This window comes from Crocodylus siamensis, chromosome 1 (assembly GCF_052110815.1).
Source record: "Crocodylus siamensis isolate JL-2025a chromosome 1, ASM5211081v1, whole genome shotgun sequence".
Taxonomy (NCBI): domain Eukaryota; kingdom Metazoa; phylum Chordata; order Crocodylia; family Crocodylidae; genus Crocodylus; species Crocodylus siamensis.
In genome coordinates this window covers 380,934,090-380,948,420 of record NC_143395.1, presented here as the reverse complement: position 1 = coordinate 380,948,420, position 14,331 = coordinate 380,934,090, and the positions used below count along the sequence as shown (strand labels likewise).

The window sequence follows — 14,331 nt, the reverse complement described above, 5'->3', positions numbered from 1 at the left end:
AATTTATCTTCTCTAATTCAAATGGAAGTTTCACATCCACCTTTGATAAGTGTGCTAAACCAAACCAAAACCAAGGTTTTACTACATATTTTTCTTATGGGCCTAATCCAGTGAAACCTCAGTCTTTACCCAAGTAAAAGTCTCCACTGGACTAAATAAAACTAGTGCTAAGTACAGACGGTCAAAAAACCTGAGGCTAAATTGATTCAATCATCGCAGGTTAGTCTAAACCTTATAAACTGAACTGATAAGCAAGAGAACAGACATTCACCTTTGATTCCAGAAATGCCTACAGTGGCCCAGAGAGCACTAGAATATGCCTCCCTGCTGGGCTGGAGCAAACAGCATGGGCCAAGGCTAGCCTGCCCACCCTGTGAGGGAAGAGGTTTGCAGAGGAGGTGCAAAGCATCCTGGGATGCTGAGGGATAGTGAGTTAACTTGAATCTGGAGGGGATCTGGGACAGAAGTTCCATAAACTAATTTAACTTAAATCAGTTAGGTCTGATACTATATCCATCCAGGCTTATCTTAAACCAGTTTCAGACATTTTAAAAGTGGTTTATGTACTGAACTTCTGTTGTATTACAGATTTAAACTGGTTTCTGATCACTTGCATCAGTCTGTGTGTAATTTCTGTCCCTAGCCAATATGTCTAAATAAAGACTATACAGATGAGTAGGAGTTTTCAACCCCTGAACCTGCAATAACTTTGCAGTTCCACTGAAGTACTGAAGGTTGATTATTGTTGAAAGATTTAAGGCCTAAATTTGTTTTACAGGAATCATTCATATTTTAGAACTCTGCATACTACTTAAGTAAAAAAAATTACTAAACCAAAACAGTTATATAATAAGTTACTCTACACAAATACTAGAAACATTATTCTTTCATTGATTTCCTGTATAAAGGTTGACATCTCTAACCAATTTCAAAAAATTAATGAAATTTTTCTACAAACATGACAATTTTTAATTTTCCAGTATCATACTGTTCAATACACTGTTACTCGTTTCACAACTGGGACATCCCTATTCACATTTTCATGCAAGTTTGATAGATATATTTTAAAGCTAGCACTTGCAGACTTAAAAAAAAAAAAAAAAAAAAAATCAATGGGCTTAGTTTTCACACTAACATAAGCATCTTTGCTTATATACACAAATAATTACCGCAAATGTTACTAGGCCTAGAATTATCCTAACCCTTTCCTTAAACAACAATGTTAAGTGCATCTTATAAACCTGTCCTGTCTCCCTGCGTGACCCCTTTTTTGTGTTCAACCTCACTTGGGTGCATGCATCCCCCTTACAAAGCCCTACTTGCATTATGATGTCCTTACTGGTTCTACATCAGCCCATTTGTTTTGAAGAGGTTGGGAGTCTAGTCTGTTTTGTGAATTATGTATTTTATGTATCAACACTACTCCACTAATTCACAGGATGATTTTTTTTTGTTAGCATCATGGTACAACTCAATCTCCAGAAGTACTTAGAATGACAGAGCAATAATAAAATGTGTATGAAACAGGAAAAAAATTAAGAGGAAGTAAGTAAGAGGGACTCTCTAGTCTAGTGATTAGGACACTAACTGGTTCATATAAAATACACAAACAGTCCTTATAGCGGGGACTGGAATACAGGTTTCTCTTTTTCCAGGTGAGTGGAGTTCTTGGACCATAGCAAGTCAGGGTCTCTCTCACTCCATCCTACTAAATCCAATTGTTTTCTGCAAAGCAAAACCACTTCAAAATAAGGGTCTGAGTATGTCCTCACCCCAGAATGCCATATAGCTTAGATATTAGGACCCTCCCCTGAGAAGAGGGAGATGTGGGTTTGAACACTCCCAGAATGAAAAGAAACTAAAATTTGGGTTTCCCTGGAGGAGCGTTCCATCAACAGAGCTATTGGATAGGGTAGGGGAAAAACTTCAATGCCTCTTCCGCCACCTGTGTTTTAAAAGCAACTTCTGCATTTTGCACAGAGCTTCATCTATTAAGCAGGTCCTGAGAAGCTCTGCGGGGAAAATATTTAAAGAAGTGCCTAGTTTATGAACCCCAGTTGGGGCCTGGAGTTTGCTAGGTGATGTACTGCTTAGCCCTGTCAAGCACTTCGGGGATATATGAAGAACATTAGGCATCTGATTAACCTTAATATTAAGAAAAAATGAGGCGTCTGTGGTGTTTAGGTACCTCCCGAGCTAGACAGCATCTGAGAAAAGGGATTTCAGAGTTTTGAGAATCAACACCTTTCTTCCTTGATCTAGCAAAAAACTCGTTGTTCAGTTAGTACTGTGTAGTCATGTTTAATGACAAATATACTCCCTTTTCGGCTCTGGCTATTTGTGTTGTTTCTCTTCCTTTCCAACTTTTTCCATTATTGCGCTCTTCTGTCTTTCCCATTGCATTTTTCCCCTCCTGAGCAACTTCCAATTTTGACTTTTCAAGAGCTTTACTACTTGACCCTTTCCTATTCTAGTTATTAAACTGATCAGCAATGATTTAATATTAATGCTGCGTGTCATTAGGCTTCAGAGCTGATGCTCCAATTAAATGAATAGAGGACAGAAGTTCACACCAGTCAAAGTTTCTGGCTGCCTACCAATATAAGCAAACATCAGCTTACATTCAGTTCTGGTTTGGAAGATTCTGTCTGCAGGGAGATGGACTAGAAACATTTTTTAAAATGAAATTTAAGACTCCACACACTCTGAGCCTGTTGTAAATGGCACATTAATACAAGCCATATCTATCTCTCTTGCTGTCCAATGTAAAGGCTAAAACATCAGTGTTAAGGTCTAGGGTTTATAGGGTATAAGATTAAAACAAACTTCCTTTAGTGATATTTAACTTCATGTGATTTCTTTTTTTAAATACTGGAGTTGTGTACTTATGGTGCTAATAAGCGGGTAGAGGAAAGGAGAACAAATAGTTGACACACAAAGCACATGCACTTTGGAGCACCAAATCATAGTTTACAGATTGCACAGGTTCTTATATTCTATTTAAAATATTTTTGTTATACAAATATAATGAATGAGATAAAAAAAATTAAAAACAAGCAGCACAACTATAACATTGTCTCATGTGCTTGCATACATATTAATTAGATTTTCTTTGCTTTAGCCTTAAGACAGAACTTGGTACTTGCCAGGTGCTGACTGAACTGTTTGCTGGACAACAGACTGAAACTCAGGAATACTGGGCTTCTCCAGTTCTAGAAGAAGGTAGTTTGAGGCATGTCTTCACTACAGAAGAAGTCTGCATAAAATTACTTCTAGGGAAGTGATACTAGTGACCTATCAGCCTCAAACACAAGGCTTTCATTGGGCTTTCACCATAAGCCGTAAAATGCAGTACCAGTTTATGGCTCTGCTTTCTAGGGATCAAAGGCTTAGTCAAGAAAGGTAAAATACATGGAAAGATCAGTAGTCAGAACAGAGATCTGAATTCCCTCTTTCCCAGAAAAAGGAAGGAGATAGAGGTGGAAGAGCTTCTATGACAGTGGGGGCCAATCCTTTTGGCAGGGGTGCCACAAATTGACCCTGCACCCTCAACTGTCACTGATCCTCTTCCCCTGCCCGATCTGCTGCTCTGCTCCCTGCCTCCACTGCTCTCCTTTCTGCTTCTGTGCTGCCTGTCCCCTCCGTGTGCAACAGGTTGGTCACCCTTGTCCTATGATGCATTGCTTCCCTAAGCAGCTATTTTAATTGATCATCACTGTCAAATACAGCAAATCTGTCTTACAAGTTCTCTTTACAGTTACAGAAAAGTAGTGCCAAATCATGATATAAATGCACATAAGCTATGTACAACTGATATGCTATAATTAGTACAGAAGGAACACAGCACAGATCCCAGTTCTTGAGAGGTGTGGGACAAAAGGTTAACAAGCATTTGCTGAAAAACTTCAAGAAGGGTTTGAAAACTTGTTCCCTCAAAATTGTATTGCTAAGACTGCCATAAAATGTCAGTGGTGCTCAAAGTTTACATTCAATTTCAGACACCTACCTATGTTGTTACAACCAATTATAGCACAATAAAGTGCATCTTAACTTATCAGTCTCTAAATAGTTTTACAATCCTAGATTACCTATTAATCTTGAATGCACAGCTTTAAAACGGTATCTAAATCGAGCAGTCCCATCACAAGATCCTAATAAAAGCTCAGACATTATAAAATTAATTGTGTATTTTAGAGACTTTCATCCCAAAGTATCATGGGTTAGGTATTATTTACTGTCTGATTTTAAAATCTCAGTTACATGTATCCATATATATGTTATTCCATCATAAAAGAGGATTAAGTGAAATAAAATTACTTCAGAGACCACTGTTTCATTCCTACATCACTAGCTCAATTCAATCTCATATCCGTATCTATAATGCAGTGGCTGTTAGCCTGTGCAAAAGGACTAGTGTTTTTGTAATACTGCAAAAATCCATAACCAGAGTCTACTAACAACCTTAGGAGACAGATATTCAGTGTACTCCATTTATACATAAACAGTGAAGAAGACAGTGTAGATTTATACCTTACAGAGTACATCAGAGATGCATAAACTTTGTAAGTAGCAGTTTACTTCATCAGAGGCTAAATGACTGGAAGAAGCAGAGCGAAACCATAATGCCAGTTCTAGTTTTTTGCCTATTGTTTATTCTGTAATGACCATCAGTTATTTGCTCATGAGTTAAACTGCATAGCATCTTTCAGCTGCACTGTCTCCTTGTAACATGGCTCTGTTTGACTGCATCAGAGACAGAAACTGTGAAGGGGAAGCAGCTGTCAAAGCGCTACTACTAGAAACACTGAAATCCCCAGAAGCTTCTCCATTTGTCAGCTACGTTCTCTCTTTTTCAAAGTTTCAAACAGTGGCCACAAAACTGACTACTGGAGACCAGTAAAATGATCACCACCAGTTAAATGTGGAGCTCCATACTATATAATTGCACTGCCAGGGCTATGTACTTCATGAGCACCACTTATGTGAAGTTTGGGTAAGTGGGTTGTATGGGTAAATGCACTGCCTTTTTTCAGTCCCGAGGCATTTAAAGGGAATTGACTGCAGGGAATTAATCGTTTAACAAGAGCTGAGCCTCCGTGGAAGCTTTTGCTTGACACAGTATGATAACAACAACAAAAAAGGCTTCCTTAAAGAGAGATTTAAGAAATTTGCACAAAAAAAGTTTCCCCATGGGAAGTGTGGAGAGGCCCATTGCTTGAGGTTCATTAATAGCTACACAGAAAAGAAAAAAACCAAGAGAACACCTTGTAGGAAACAGTTTAAACTGGGAAATGAACAGAAGGATCCAGGAGATCAGGGATGCACAACTCAAACTTCAGAGAGCAACATATGGTCTGCCACTGGATCTGGTCCAAGGACCTGGAAGGCTTGCCTCTGCCCGCACGGGTGCTGGGGCTGGGCAGTGAGAAGCTGTGCTAAGGCCAGGCCAGGCACCCCCTTCCCTGGGGGTGGGCAGCTTCTGGCTACACCCAGGAGGCAGGGGGAGGCAAGGAGTGGGGCAGATGGGAAAGGGAAAAGCAGTGTTGCCAGGTGTATGATAATTATCATATCCCTACAATAATTTCAACCCCTGTACAATGTACAATCAACAACAGCACAAGTGTGCAAAAAGGTACGATCGTTTTAGAGGCAGCTAATTGCTGCAGCAGATGCAAATCCCAAGTCACTCTCAGGGGTCTTTGCCGACTTTTCCAGTTTGTTGTCAGCACTTTCTTAAGACTGCTTGCCTTGACACAAACAAACAAAAAATGCTTCAACTCTGATGACCCCCCTGCTCGCTCGCTCGCTGGCGACCGTTAGCGAGCCATATCAAGTAAAACACGACTTATTGGCACGCTTTTTTTTAAGTGTGCAATAATTTTGCAGCAAACACGATCCTTTGAGGCTTCCAATACGAGAAGTTCACGTTTAAGACCCGGCAGCGCCGGTGCGGGCGCAGCCTCCAGCTGCCAGGCCCCAGCTGCTCCCCACGAGCGGGGGGGCTCCCCGCCGGCCGGGACCTGGGGCACAGCAGGCACCCCCGGCCAGGCCCGGGCGCAGCAACCCGCCAAGCTGTGGCCGGGGCGGGGCCGGCCGGCCGGCCGGCGGCGATGGACAGAGGTCCCGCCCGCACGTGCCGGGGGGCCGCCCGGGCGCTCCCGGCTCCTCCCGCTCCCCCGGGGGCCGGCCCGGGGCGCGGGGCCAGGGCAGGAGCTCACCATGATACAGGCGGAGGCGATCCTGGACACCGTCATGAGGATTTCCATCCGCCCCGCGCCATCTTCCGCGTGCCGCGCCGGGGCCGCCCCCAGCAGCTGGTGCCGCGCGCGGCGGCGGCGGGAGAGCGGGACACCCCCGCGCCGCCCCCCGGCCTGGTCCGGCTCGGCTCGGCGGGGCGCGGCGCGCGGGCCGCAGCGACAGGCGGGCCCGCCCGGCTCCCCCCGGGTCCTGGCGCCGCCGCAACCGGCCCTAGCGCCGCCGGCTTCCTCGGTCCGCCGCGACGCGACCCCGGGGTGTGCCGGCGCGCACAGACGTGCCACATCCGGGTCCCCTCTCCCCGCTGCTTCTCGGGCATGGGGAGGCAGAGGGGGCGCAGCCAGTGCAGAACAAGTCCTGGGGCCTTTTCTGCCGCAGACTGGGCAACAACAACACGCTTTTCAAAGGAAACCAGGGCCAACCCGCTCGGTCTCTTTAGTCTAGCGTTACTAACCCTTGGGCGCTGTCTGGTGTGCTCTGCCCCTGTCCCCCCCCAATCACCCCTGTTACAAGTCTTTGACCTCCACTCCTGTCCCTGCTTTTGTTATCATCTGTCCCAAGTAAGGGAACTGTCACCTATTGGCCTCCTCTCTGGCCAAGGGAGGCTAATAAGCAGAGAACCTGCTTTGCTCTGATAAAACATCACAAGTTCTCTGACAAGAAAATCGTGAAGTCTCTGATAAAAAACCCAAAATCCATTTTTTAAATTAAAAGCCCCCTGCACACTCCTCCCCAGCCCTGTTGGTGCCACTCACTGCCCCCACAACAGCCCGCCCCCCCCATCCCCAGCTGCCAGGGCTATGGGGCCAGGGAGCCACGTCTGCAGCTCCCTGCCCCAACAGCAGGCAGCTGGAGCAGAAGCAGCATGGAGCTGCCTCCCCCATTGCTGCTGCTGCCTGCTCAGGTGGGGGCAGGGCTGGCTCCTAGCTCCCCCCAGCCCTGCCGTTGCCCCCCAAACCATGACCCGTAACCCCCCAGCCCCCTGCAAGCCCCACTGACCTCAGGCTCCAGGAGCAAAGAATGAAGCTGAATTAAGCAGAGACCTGGTCTCAGGCCCTATCCTTCCCCCTCCAGGCAGGGCTGGGGGTTTCCCACCCTGTTTGCAAACAGCTTTTTCTGGCTGGAGTTCAAGCAGCCTGCAGAGCTCTTTGCAAAAGCAGGGAATCCACAGGTTTTTCTGCTAAAAAGAGGAAATCAGAGGTTCTCTCCGTTTTTCTGTGGGAAACAGAAAACCAGGATCCCTGCTAATAAGTTACTTGGTAGGTCTAAGCCCCCCATGCTCAGGGTGACAAATAGCCTGTAGAGCTGCACTGATACATCAGTCCCATATCAGACTGGCACCAATCTGAGGAAAATCGAAAGTATCAGTAATTGTCTTTTTTTTTTTTTTGTCTGATGTGGCCAGTAACATGGCCAATAAATGCCCCATGCATGTGCACAGCTGCAGCATGCACACAGCCAGAAGCACAGCCCAGCAGCTTGGAGAGCAGCTAGGTTCATCTGGTAAATCTGCTGTGGGAGAAAGGGGGGGGGGCAGATTGAGGTCCTTGTGGAAAGGGAGGAAGTGGGAGTGAGGCAGGGAAAGGGGCGGCTGCCCCCACAGTTCACACCCCAGGAGGGTATGCAGGGGCATGTGCCCCCAGATCTGTTTGCGGGACAGGGCAGGCTGCACTGCAGGCTGGGGCCAGAGGCTGCACCAGGCTCTTCTTTGCAGGGGGATGGGCTGGGCTGCAGCCACCCCAGAATTCACCATAGCCCCCTCCCAGTGTTGCTGCCGGGCACCCTGAGCACAGCCTAGCCCAGCCCCCTGCTGGGAAGAGCCCAGTGCAGCACCCAGCCGTAGCCTGCCTTCACCCCACATGAAGATCCAGGGGCACACCCTGCCAGGGTGCCATGCAGGAGTGGGAGCTGGCCCTCTTACCCTCCCTACACCCATTGGGCAAGCTGTGATTGTCCCATGCCCTGCACCACCCCATCTGGGAAGCACATGCCCTGGCCCAGGCCCAGTCCCACTCCTTCCCCCACTGCAGGGGTTCAATCTGCTCCCCACTCCATGTACCTTCTCTCTCCCACCCCTTCCCCCACAGCAGACTTACCAGCCAGACACTGCTCTTTACACTGAGGGACTGCATATTTGGAATTGGATTGGCATTGGCCGATATGGCTTGTTAAATATCAGCCATCGGTTTCAGCCAAAAAAAAAAAAGAAATCTATCAGTGCACCCCTAATAGCCTATTATTGGTCATGTTGAGTTGAGTATCAGATGCTTCAAGAGGAGATGAAAGAATTCCTAGGGATTTAAACAGCTAGGGATACATTATGGCCAGGGAAGAATATCTGCTAAGAACCAAAGAGCTAGAAACTGGCTGAAGCCCTGAAGAAGGAGCTTGCTCCTCGGGGAAGCCTGAGATCATGATCCTGAGCTCCCCCAGATGCATCAGATCCCATTGCACCTTTACTTGTACATGAGCTTTATATTCCTTCCTAAACTCTTAGGTATTTTATGATATTTACTACAATACTTTTGTATAGCTGTATAAAAGTCTATTAATTTTTGCCAGATCTGGAGTTTCTTTTAACAAAAAGATACACAATATCAGTAGTGTAGCTAGCTGGGGAGGAAGGGGGATGAATGAATGGGACACCAGTCTCAGAGGAATAACTGAGAAGGGAGTGGTGCCTCCCTAACCACTGGTAATCTTTACCATGGCAGCCCTGCTATGACAACTCCTCTAGCCTTCTGGAGGAGCCAGACTGGAGCAGATCTGCGCTGCCCAGGTAAAGCAGATCTGTATCACACAGCCAAAGAAGCCATGTGCTGGGATACCCCAGGGAAGTAAGATACCTCTTTCTCCCCTACCCTCCACTTCCCTGTGCTCAGCACCTCCAAAACTCTTCCCCACTAGGACAGAGGAGTTCCCCACCCCCCCAGGTGCAAACCTCATTATTTATACTTATGTCCAGTATAACTGTGTTTATGTGAAAAAATATTTTATATCAGTTTAATATTTGACAGTGCTGAGGTATGGGCTGGCTGTTGAAAAAATATGAAGAGGCAACAGGATGAACAAAGGAAAGAGTATGAATGTGAATATATTTAGGTGAGCAGAGATTTCCAAAGCTCACCTACAGATCCATTTCTGGGAGGAGAAAAGCTTATTCTCAGCTACTAATGAAGTGGGGATGATAACTGGAGATACAGTATAATATATTTCAAACAACAACTATGACCTAAAAAAAAAATAGATCTAACAGAACCTGTGTTTTCACTTTTTTAAATGAATCTCTTTCCTTCATCTGTTGTATTTATCTCTTTATAATATCTACTCGTTAGTGAAGTGTCTGTCTTTTTCTATTCATTTAAAAAATACAGATTTAAGAGGTTTATTGAGCAATGTTAACATTACAGTTTTGACATGGGTTGGTAGATTCTTTAACAAAGCAAGCTATTGTCATCAATAATTCTATGTGAAGATGAGACAGAATTCAACTAAGGACACAAGGATAATAATGGGGCAGTGTGCTGGAGCAAAGATACAAAATGTAACTGCAAAACTGGACAGGATGATGAAATTATCTGGCAAATCTCCACAGCTGTCAGTTCACCTTGGAAACAACTGTATGGTGTTAAATGGAACTACATAAGTAACAGAAGACAGGGAAGAAAACTCAAAAGCAAAGTCCAAGTGACTGTCTTGAAATCCAGTCCCATAAACAAAAAACAAAGGAAAAGAAAGAATGTACTAGAAGTGAACAAATGGCTGTGTGATTAGAGCATTGTTCTCAACTTTTTTAGACTTCAGGCTTAAGCTATGCCTTGGAAAATGCCAGTCAACACCAGCATCATGTAAAATTGCACTCTGGGTGAACCTGTAATGTTGCACTCCCTTCCCTTTGCCCCCAGTCAGTGGTGCTGCTGCATGCAGGGGCATGAGGCACAGTCAGGTAGGGAGGCATGATGCGCTAGGCAGGTGAGCAGGAAGGCACCACTGCTGCTGCGCTGGGGCAAGGTGGGTGGACTGGAGAAGGTGCCACTCTGCTCACATGTGCCCAGCACAACTCTTCCTAGGCAGCAGCTGGAGGCAAGGAGCAGACTGGGTTGGACACTGCTCTTCCTTCCTGGGGCAGTGATCGCTGCTATGAGCACTGGCTGCTTACATATGTGTGCGTGCGCATGTGTGTTTGGTGCCACCCTGACCATGGCTTCCTGAGCAGTCACCCATGTTGCCAACCCCTAATGCTGGCTCTGATGTCCATTCTTAGCTTTCACTCATTTCTTGACTATAGAAGAATAGAGTAATTATTCTGTTGCAAATAACTCAGAAAGACCAAAATTGACTAGAATATTTTTGATGCTATGGATTCCTATTTGAATTCTGAGTTCATCTTATGAATCCTGTATACATGTTTATACCTCTAACACAGTAACATTGCACAGCATTCGATGGCACCCTTGAAAAGAATCTCAGAGCACCCCACGGTCGAGAATCATTGGATTAGAATAAAGCAGAGGTGCACCGATACATCGGTCCGATAAAAATTGTATACATCAGAGACTGGCCTAATGTGGCCAGTAAATGCCCGTGCTGCGCGCAGTCCAGCGCAGAGCAGAGCCTGCAGCGTGGAGAGCTGCCTCCAGCTGGCAGGTCGGAAGGGGAGGGGGCAGATCACCACCCCCCGTGGTGAGGGAGGGGGTAGGGCCGGGGCGGGGGTGCAGCTCCCGCCACTGCTTGCACCCCAGGAGGGCACGGGGGCGGGGGGGCCTGTGGCCCTGGATCTACGCGGCGAAGCCGGCACTGCGGGGACTCTTCTCACCGGGGGCTGGGCTCGGAGTGGGCGCTGGCGGCATTGGGAGGGGGCTGCAGCCACCCCAGGTTTTGCCGCAGCTCTGCTCTGCTCCGCGCCCCGTGTTGCCGCCGGTGCAGCCCTGGCTGAACGCCCCACTTCCACCCGAGCACTGTGACAAGCCATGGCTGCGCCACGCGGCGGCACGGAGCTGGGAGCGGAGCCGCGGTGAAGTTTGGGGTGGCTTCAGCCTCCTCCCAGCACCACCGGAGCCTGCTCCGAGCCCAGCCCTCCAGCAGCGCTAGCTCCGGCTCCACTCCGCAGCTGCAGCTCGCTCCGCGCTGTGCCAATCCGGAATTACACGCCCCCTCCCCCGCAGGGTGCAAGCAGCAGTGGGAACCGGAGCCACCCATGAGCCGCGGCTCCATCCCGTGCTCGCCCCCGGCTGGGTAACGCCTGCTCCTGCCCCCGCCCCCTCCCTCACCACAGAGGACCTTGATCTGCCCCACACCCCCTTCTTTCCCCCCTCCACAACAGACTTACCAGGTGCAGGCGGCTGTATTGGATCGTACTGGCTGATACGCCCTCTTAAATATTGGCTTTCAGTATCAGCCCCCAGAATCGCTATCAGTGCACCCCTAGAATAAAGTACCAGGTTTGGTTTTGTAGAGTACTGGGCCACATTCCAGAAAGCGTATGAACTGAACAGCTTTCATCTTAGAGGTACAGAGGAGCCAATTTCTACTGAAGAGTTGGTGGGGTAGCCAAGGCATAAAACTAGCAACATAAGCGCAGCAAAATGTGACAAAAAAAATTAAAAGCCGTGCATTACCAGAAAAACCAAACTGATGTTGCATAGGTTGGAAGAACAGAAATATTTTAGTGGTTTCTATGCCAGTAATAGAAGCCTGGATAACAAGCAAGAACATTAGAAGTTGACATTTATGAGAAGAAATTTTATATAACCGGTATTACTAAAACCTAGTTTCATAGTAGCTAGAGTTGGAAGGGACCTAGGTAGATCATCTAGTCCGACCCCTGCCTTGGCAGGAAAGAGCACCGGGGTCAGATGACCCCGGCAAGGTGCTCATCTAACTTCCTTTTAAAAATCCCCAGGCTAGGAGCCTGCACCACCTCCCCTGGAAGCCGGTTCCAGGCCCTAGCCACCCTGACTGTGAAGTAGCGCCTCCTGATATCTAATCTAAACCTACCCTCCGCCAGCTTGTGACTGTTATTCCTGGTCACTCCTGGCAGCACATGGGGAAACAGGGACTCCCCCAATACCTGCTGATCCCCCCTGACCAGTTTGTAGCAGGCCACAAGGTCCCCCCTTAACCTTCTCTTGTGGAGGCTAAACAGGTTCAGGTCCCGTAGCCTCTCCTCATAAGGCCTGCCCTGCTGACCCCTGATCATACGAGTGGCCCTCCTCTGGACTCTTTCCATATCGTCCACGTCCCTCTTGAAGTGTGGTGCCCAGAACTGGACGCAGTACTCCAGCTGCGGCCTGACCAGTGGGATGTTTGGATTACTTGTAGAATTGAAATATTAAAAATATTATATACAATCTGTTTGGAAGGACAGACTAAGTAAAAAGGGTTGTGGGAGATGGCACCGATACTTTTCTTTACAGCAACTGGTAACTCAGCACCACATGATCTTGAATGCATATAGATCAACGGTCTAACTCATGGCTGTCCAACATTCAGCTCCCAAAGGGTTAGCATGTGGCTTGCAGGTTCCTGCCAAATTCCCACCCCCTTAGTTGCTTCTGCCCTAGTGTTTTGGTGGGGGCTGTAGTTCCCCAACCTGCAACCATGGCAAAGAAGAGAGCTGGGCTGCCCACACTATCGGTGGGTGGTGGGCATGGCCAGGAGAGGGTGGGGGTACATGCCTGTGCTGCCCATGCAGTGGCACGGAAGGGGCGGGGGGTGGCACTTGTCTGCCTGCCTGCACAGCATGCAGCTCCCACAGCATGTAGCCCCTGGGTCTGCAGCCCTCATGGTGTGCAGCAGCCAGCTGCCCTGAAGTTGACATTCCTAGTCTAACTAAGCCAGGAATTAATATGGAAGAGATCTATTAGAGACCACCAAATCAAACCAGAGAATAGGATAAGTCACTTCTTAACACACATGGAAAGAAACTTTATTGCTGTGGTAGAGTTGTTTGGCAGACATATGGTAGAGGTCACCTACAACAAAAACTTCATGGGAACTCTTTAAAGTTATAGATGATAATTTGCTAAAATAAAAAGCATTGCTGTAAACACTTGATAACTCCTTATGACCATTTAAGGTACGTTAGTCACTGGACTGGAAGATGGTGGTGGACTAGGGACCAGCAACTACCTCATATTCAACATAGGCCAACAGGATAATTCCAGCAAGTAGTATATGTACTTGGCACTTCCAAAAGTTTAATATAGTCTAAAGCTAACAAAAATTTTAAGCAAAATTGACTAGAAGGAGAAAAATCCCAATAAAAAAAAATTGGTGGTTCTTTTAATTTACAGTACAAGAATGATTCTTCTGCAAGCCATGATGTCACGATCAAGGGAAAAAAAAACACTTTTGGCTAAAAGCCCATCCTGATTCTGTCTTGCTGTGAAGGAAGCAATTAGAAATAAAAAAGACAAGAGGAAGTGGATAGCAAGCAAGATATATTAGAATGTATTATGTATAGAAAACTACAAAGAGAAAGTACAGCTGGGGGGAGGGAAGGGGAAATCATGACTGCTAGGGAAAAGGCCAATAAAAAGAGGATTTGGTTTTTTATTTTTTAATATAACAGCAACAAAATAAGTGGTAGCAATGATACCAGCCCATTACTAGTGGTATATGGAGACTGAAACAGGCAGAACTGTTCAATAAATATTTCTGTTCTGAATTTGAAAAGAAATTATATTCTTTTCAGATGAGGATGATGAAGTACTTTTCAGTTCCTTAGGAACTAAGAAGAATACAAAGCATTATCTGCTAAGGATAAATATTTTTATTTAAATCAAGAAGCTTGTATAACTTGCACTGAAGACCTTCAAGAGTTGGGTGAAAGATTTTTGCCCCATTATATCAATTTTTAATAAATCTTTTAATACTCAGGAAAATTCAAAATGTTGGGAAAGTGCTAAAGATTCTATCTCTAGTCAAAAAGAATGTGTGGTATGGCTCAGATAACTATAGATCAGTCCTGGGCAAAATAACGAAATCGTGATATTGGATTCAAATAATGAAGAACTTAAGAACAGTCAGTCAACATAGATTTATGGCAAATACACAGTTCCATTTTTGAGGCCA

At 46.4% G+C, this 14,331-nt stretch overlaps 1 protein-coding gene across 1 annotated transcript in view; it reads right to left on the bottom strand.

Moving 5' to 3' along the window:
* USP12 (ubiquitin specific peptidase 12) overlaps positions 1-6,510 on the bottom strand; it is a 94,639-nt gene extending 88,129 nt beyond the window's left edge. Inside the window, exon 1 of the mRNA XM_090028425.1 lies at positions 6,219-6,510. Within this exon, the coding sequence (XP_089884551.1) occupies positions 6,219-6,266 (48 nt within the window). The 5' untranslated portion in view covers positions 6,267-6,510. The remainder of the gene's footprint in view (positions 1-6,218) is intronic.
* Between the last annotated feature and the right edge of the window lie 7,821 nt (positions 6,511-14,331).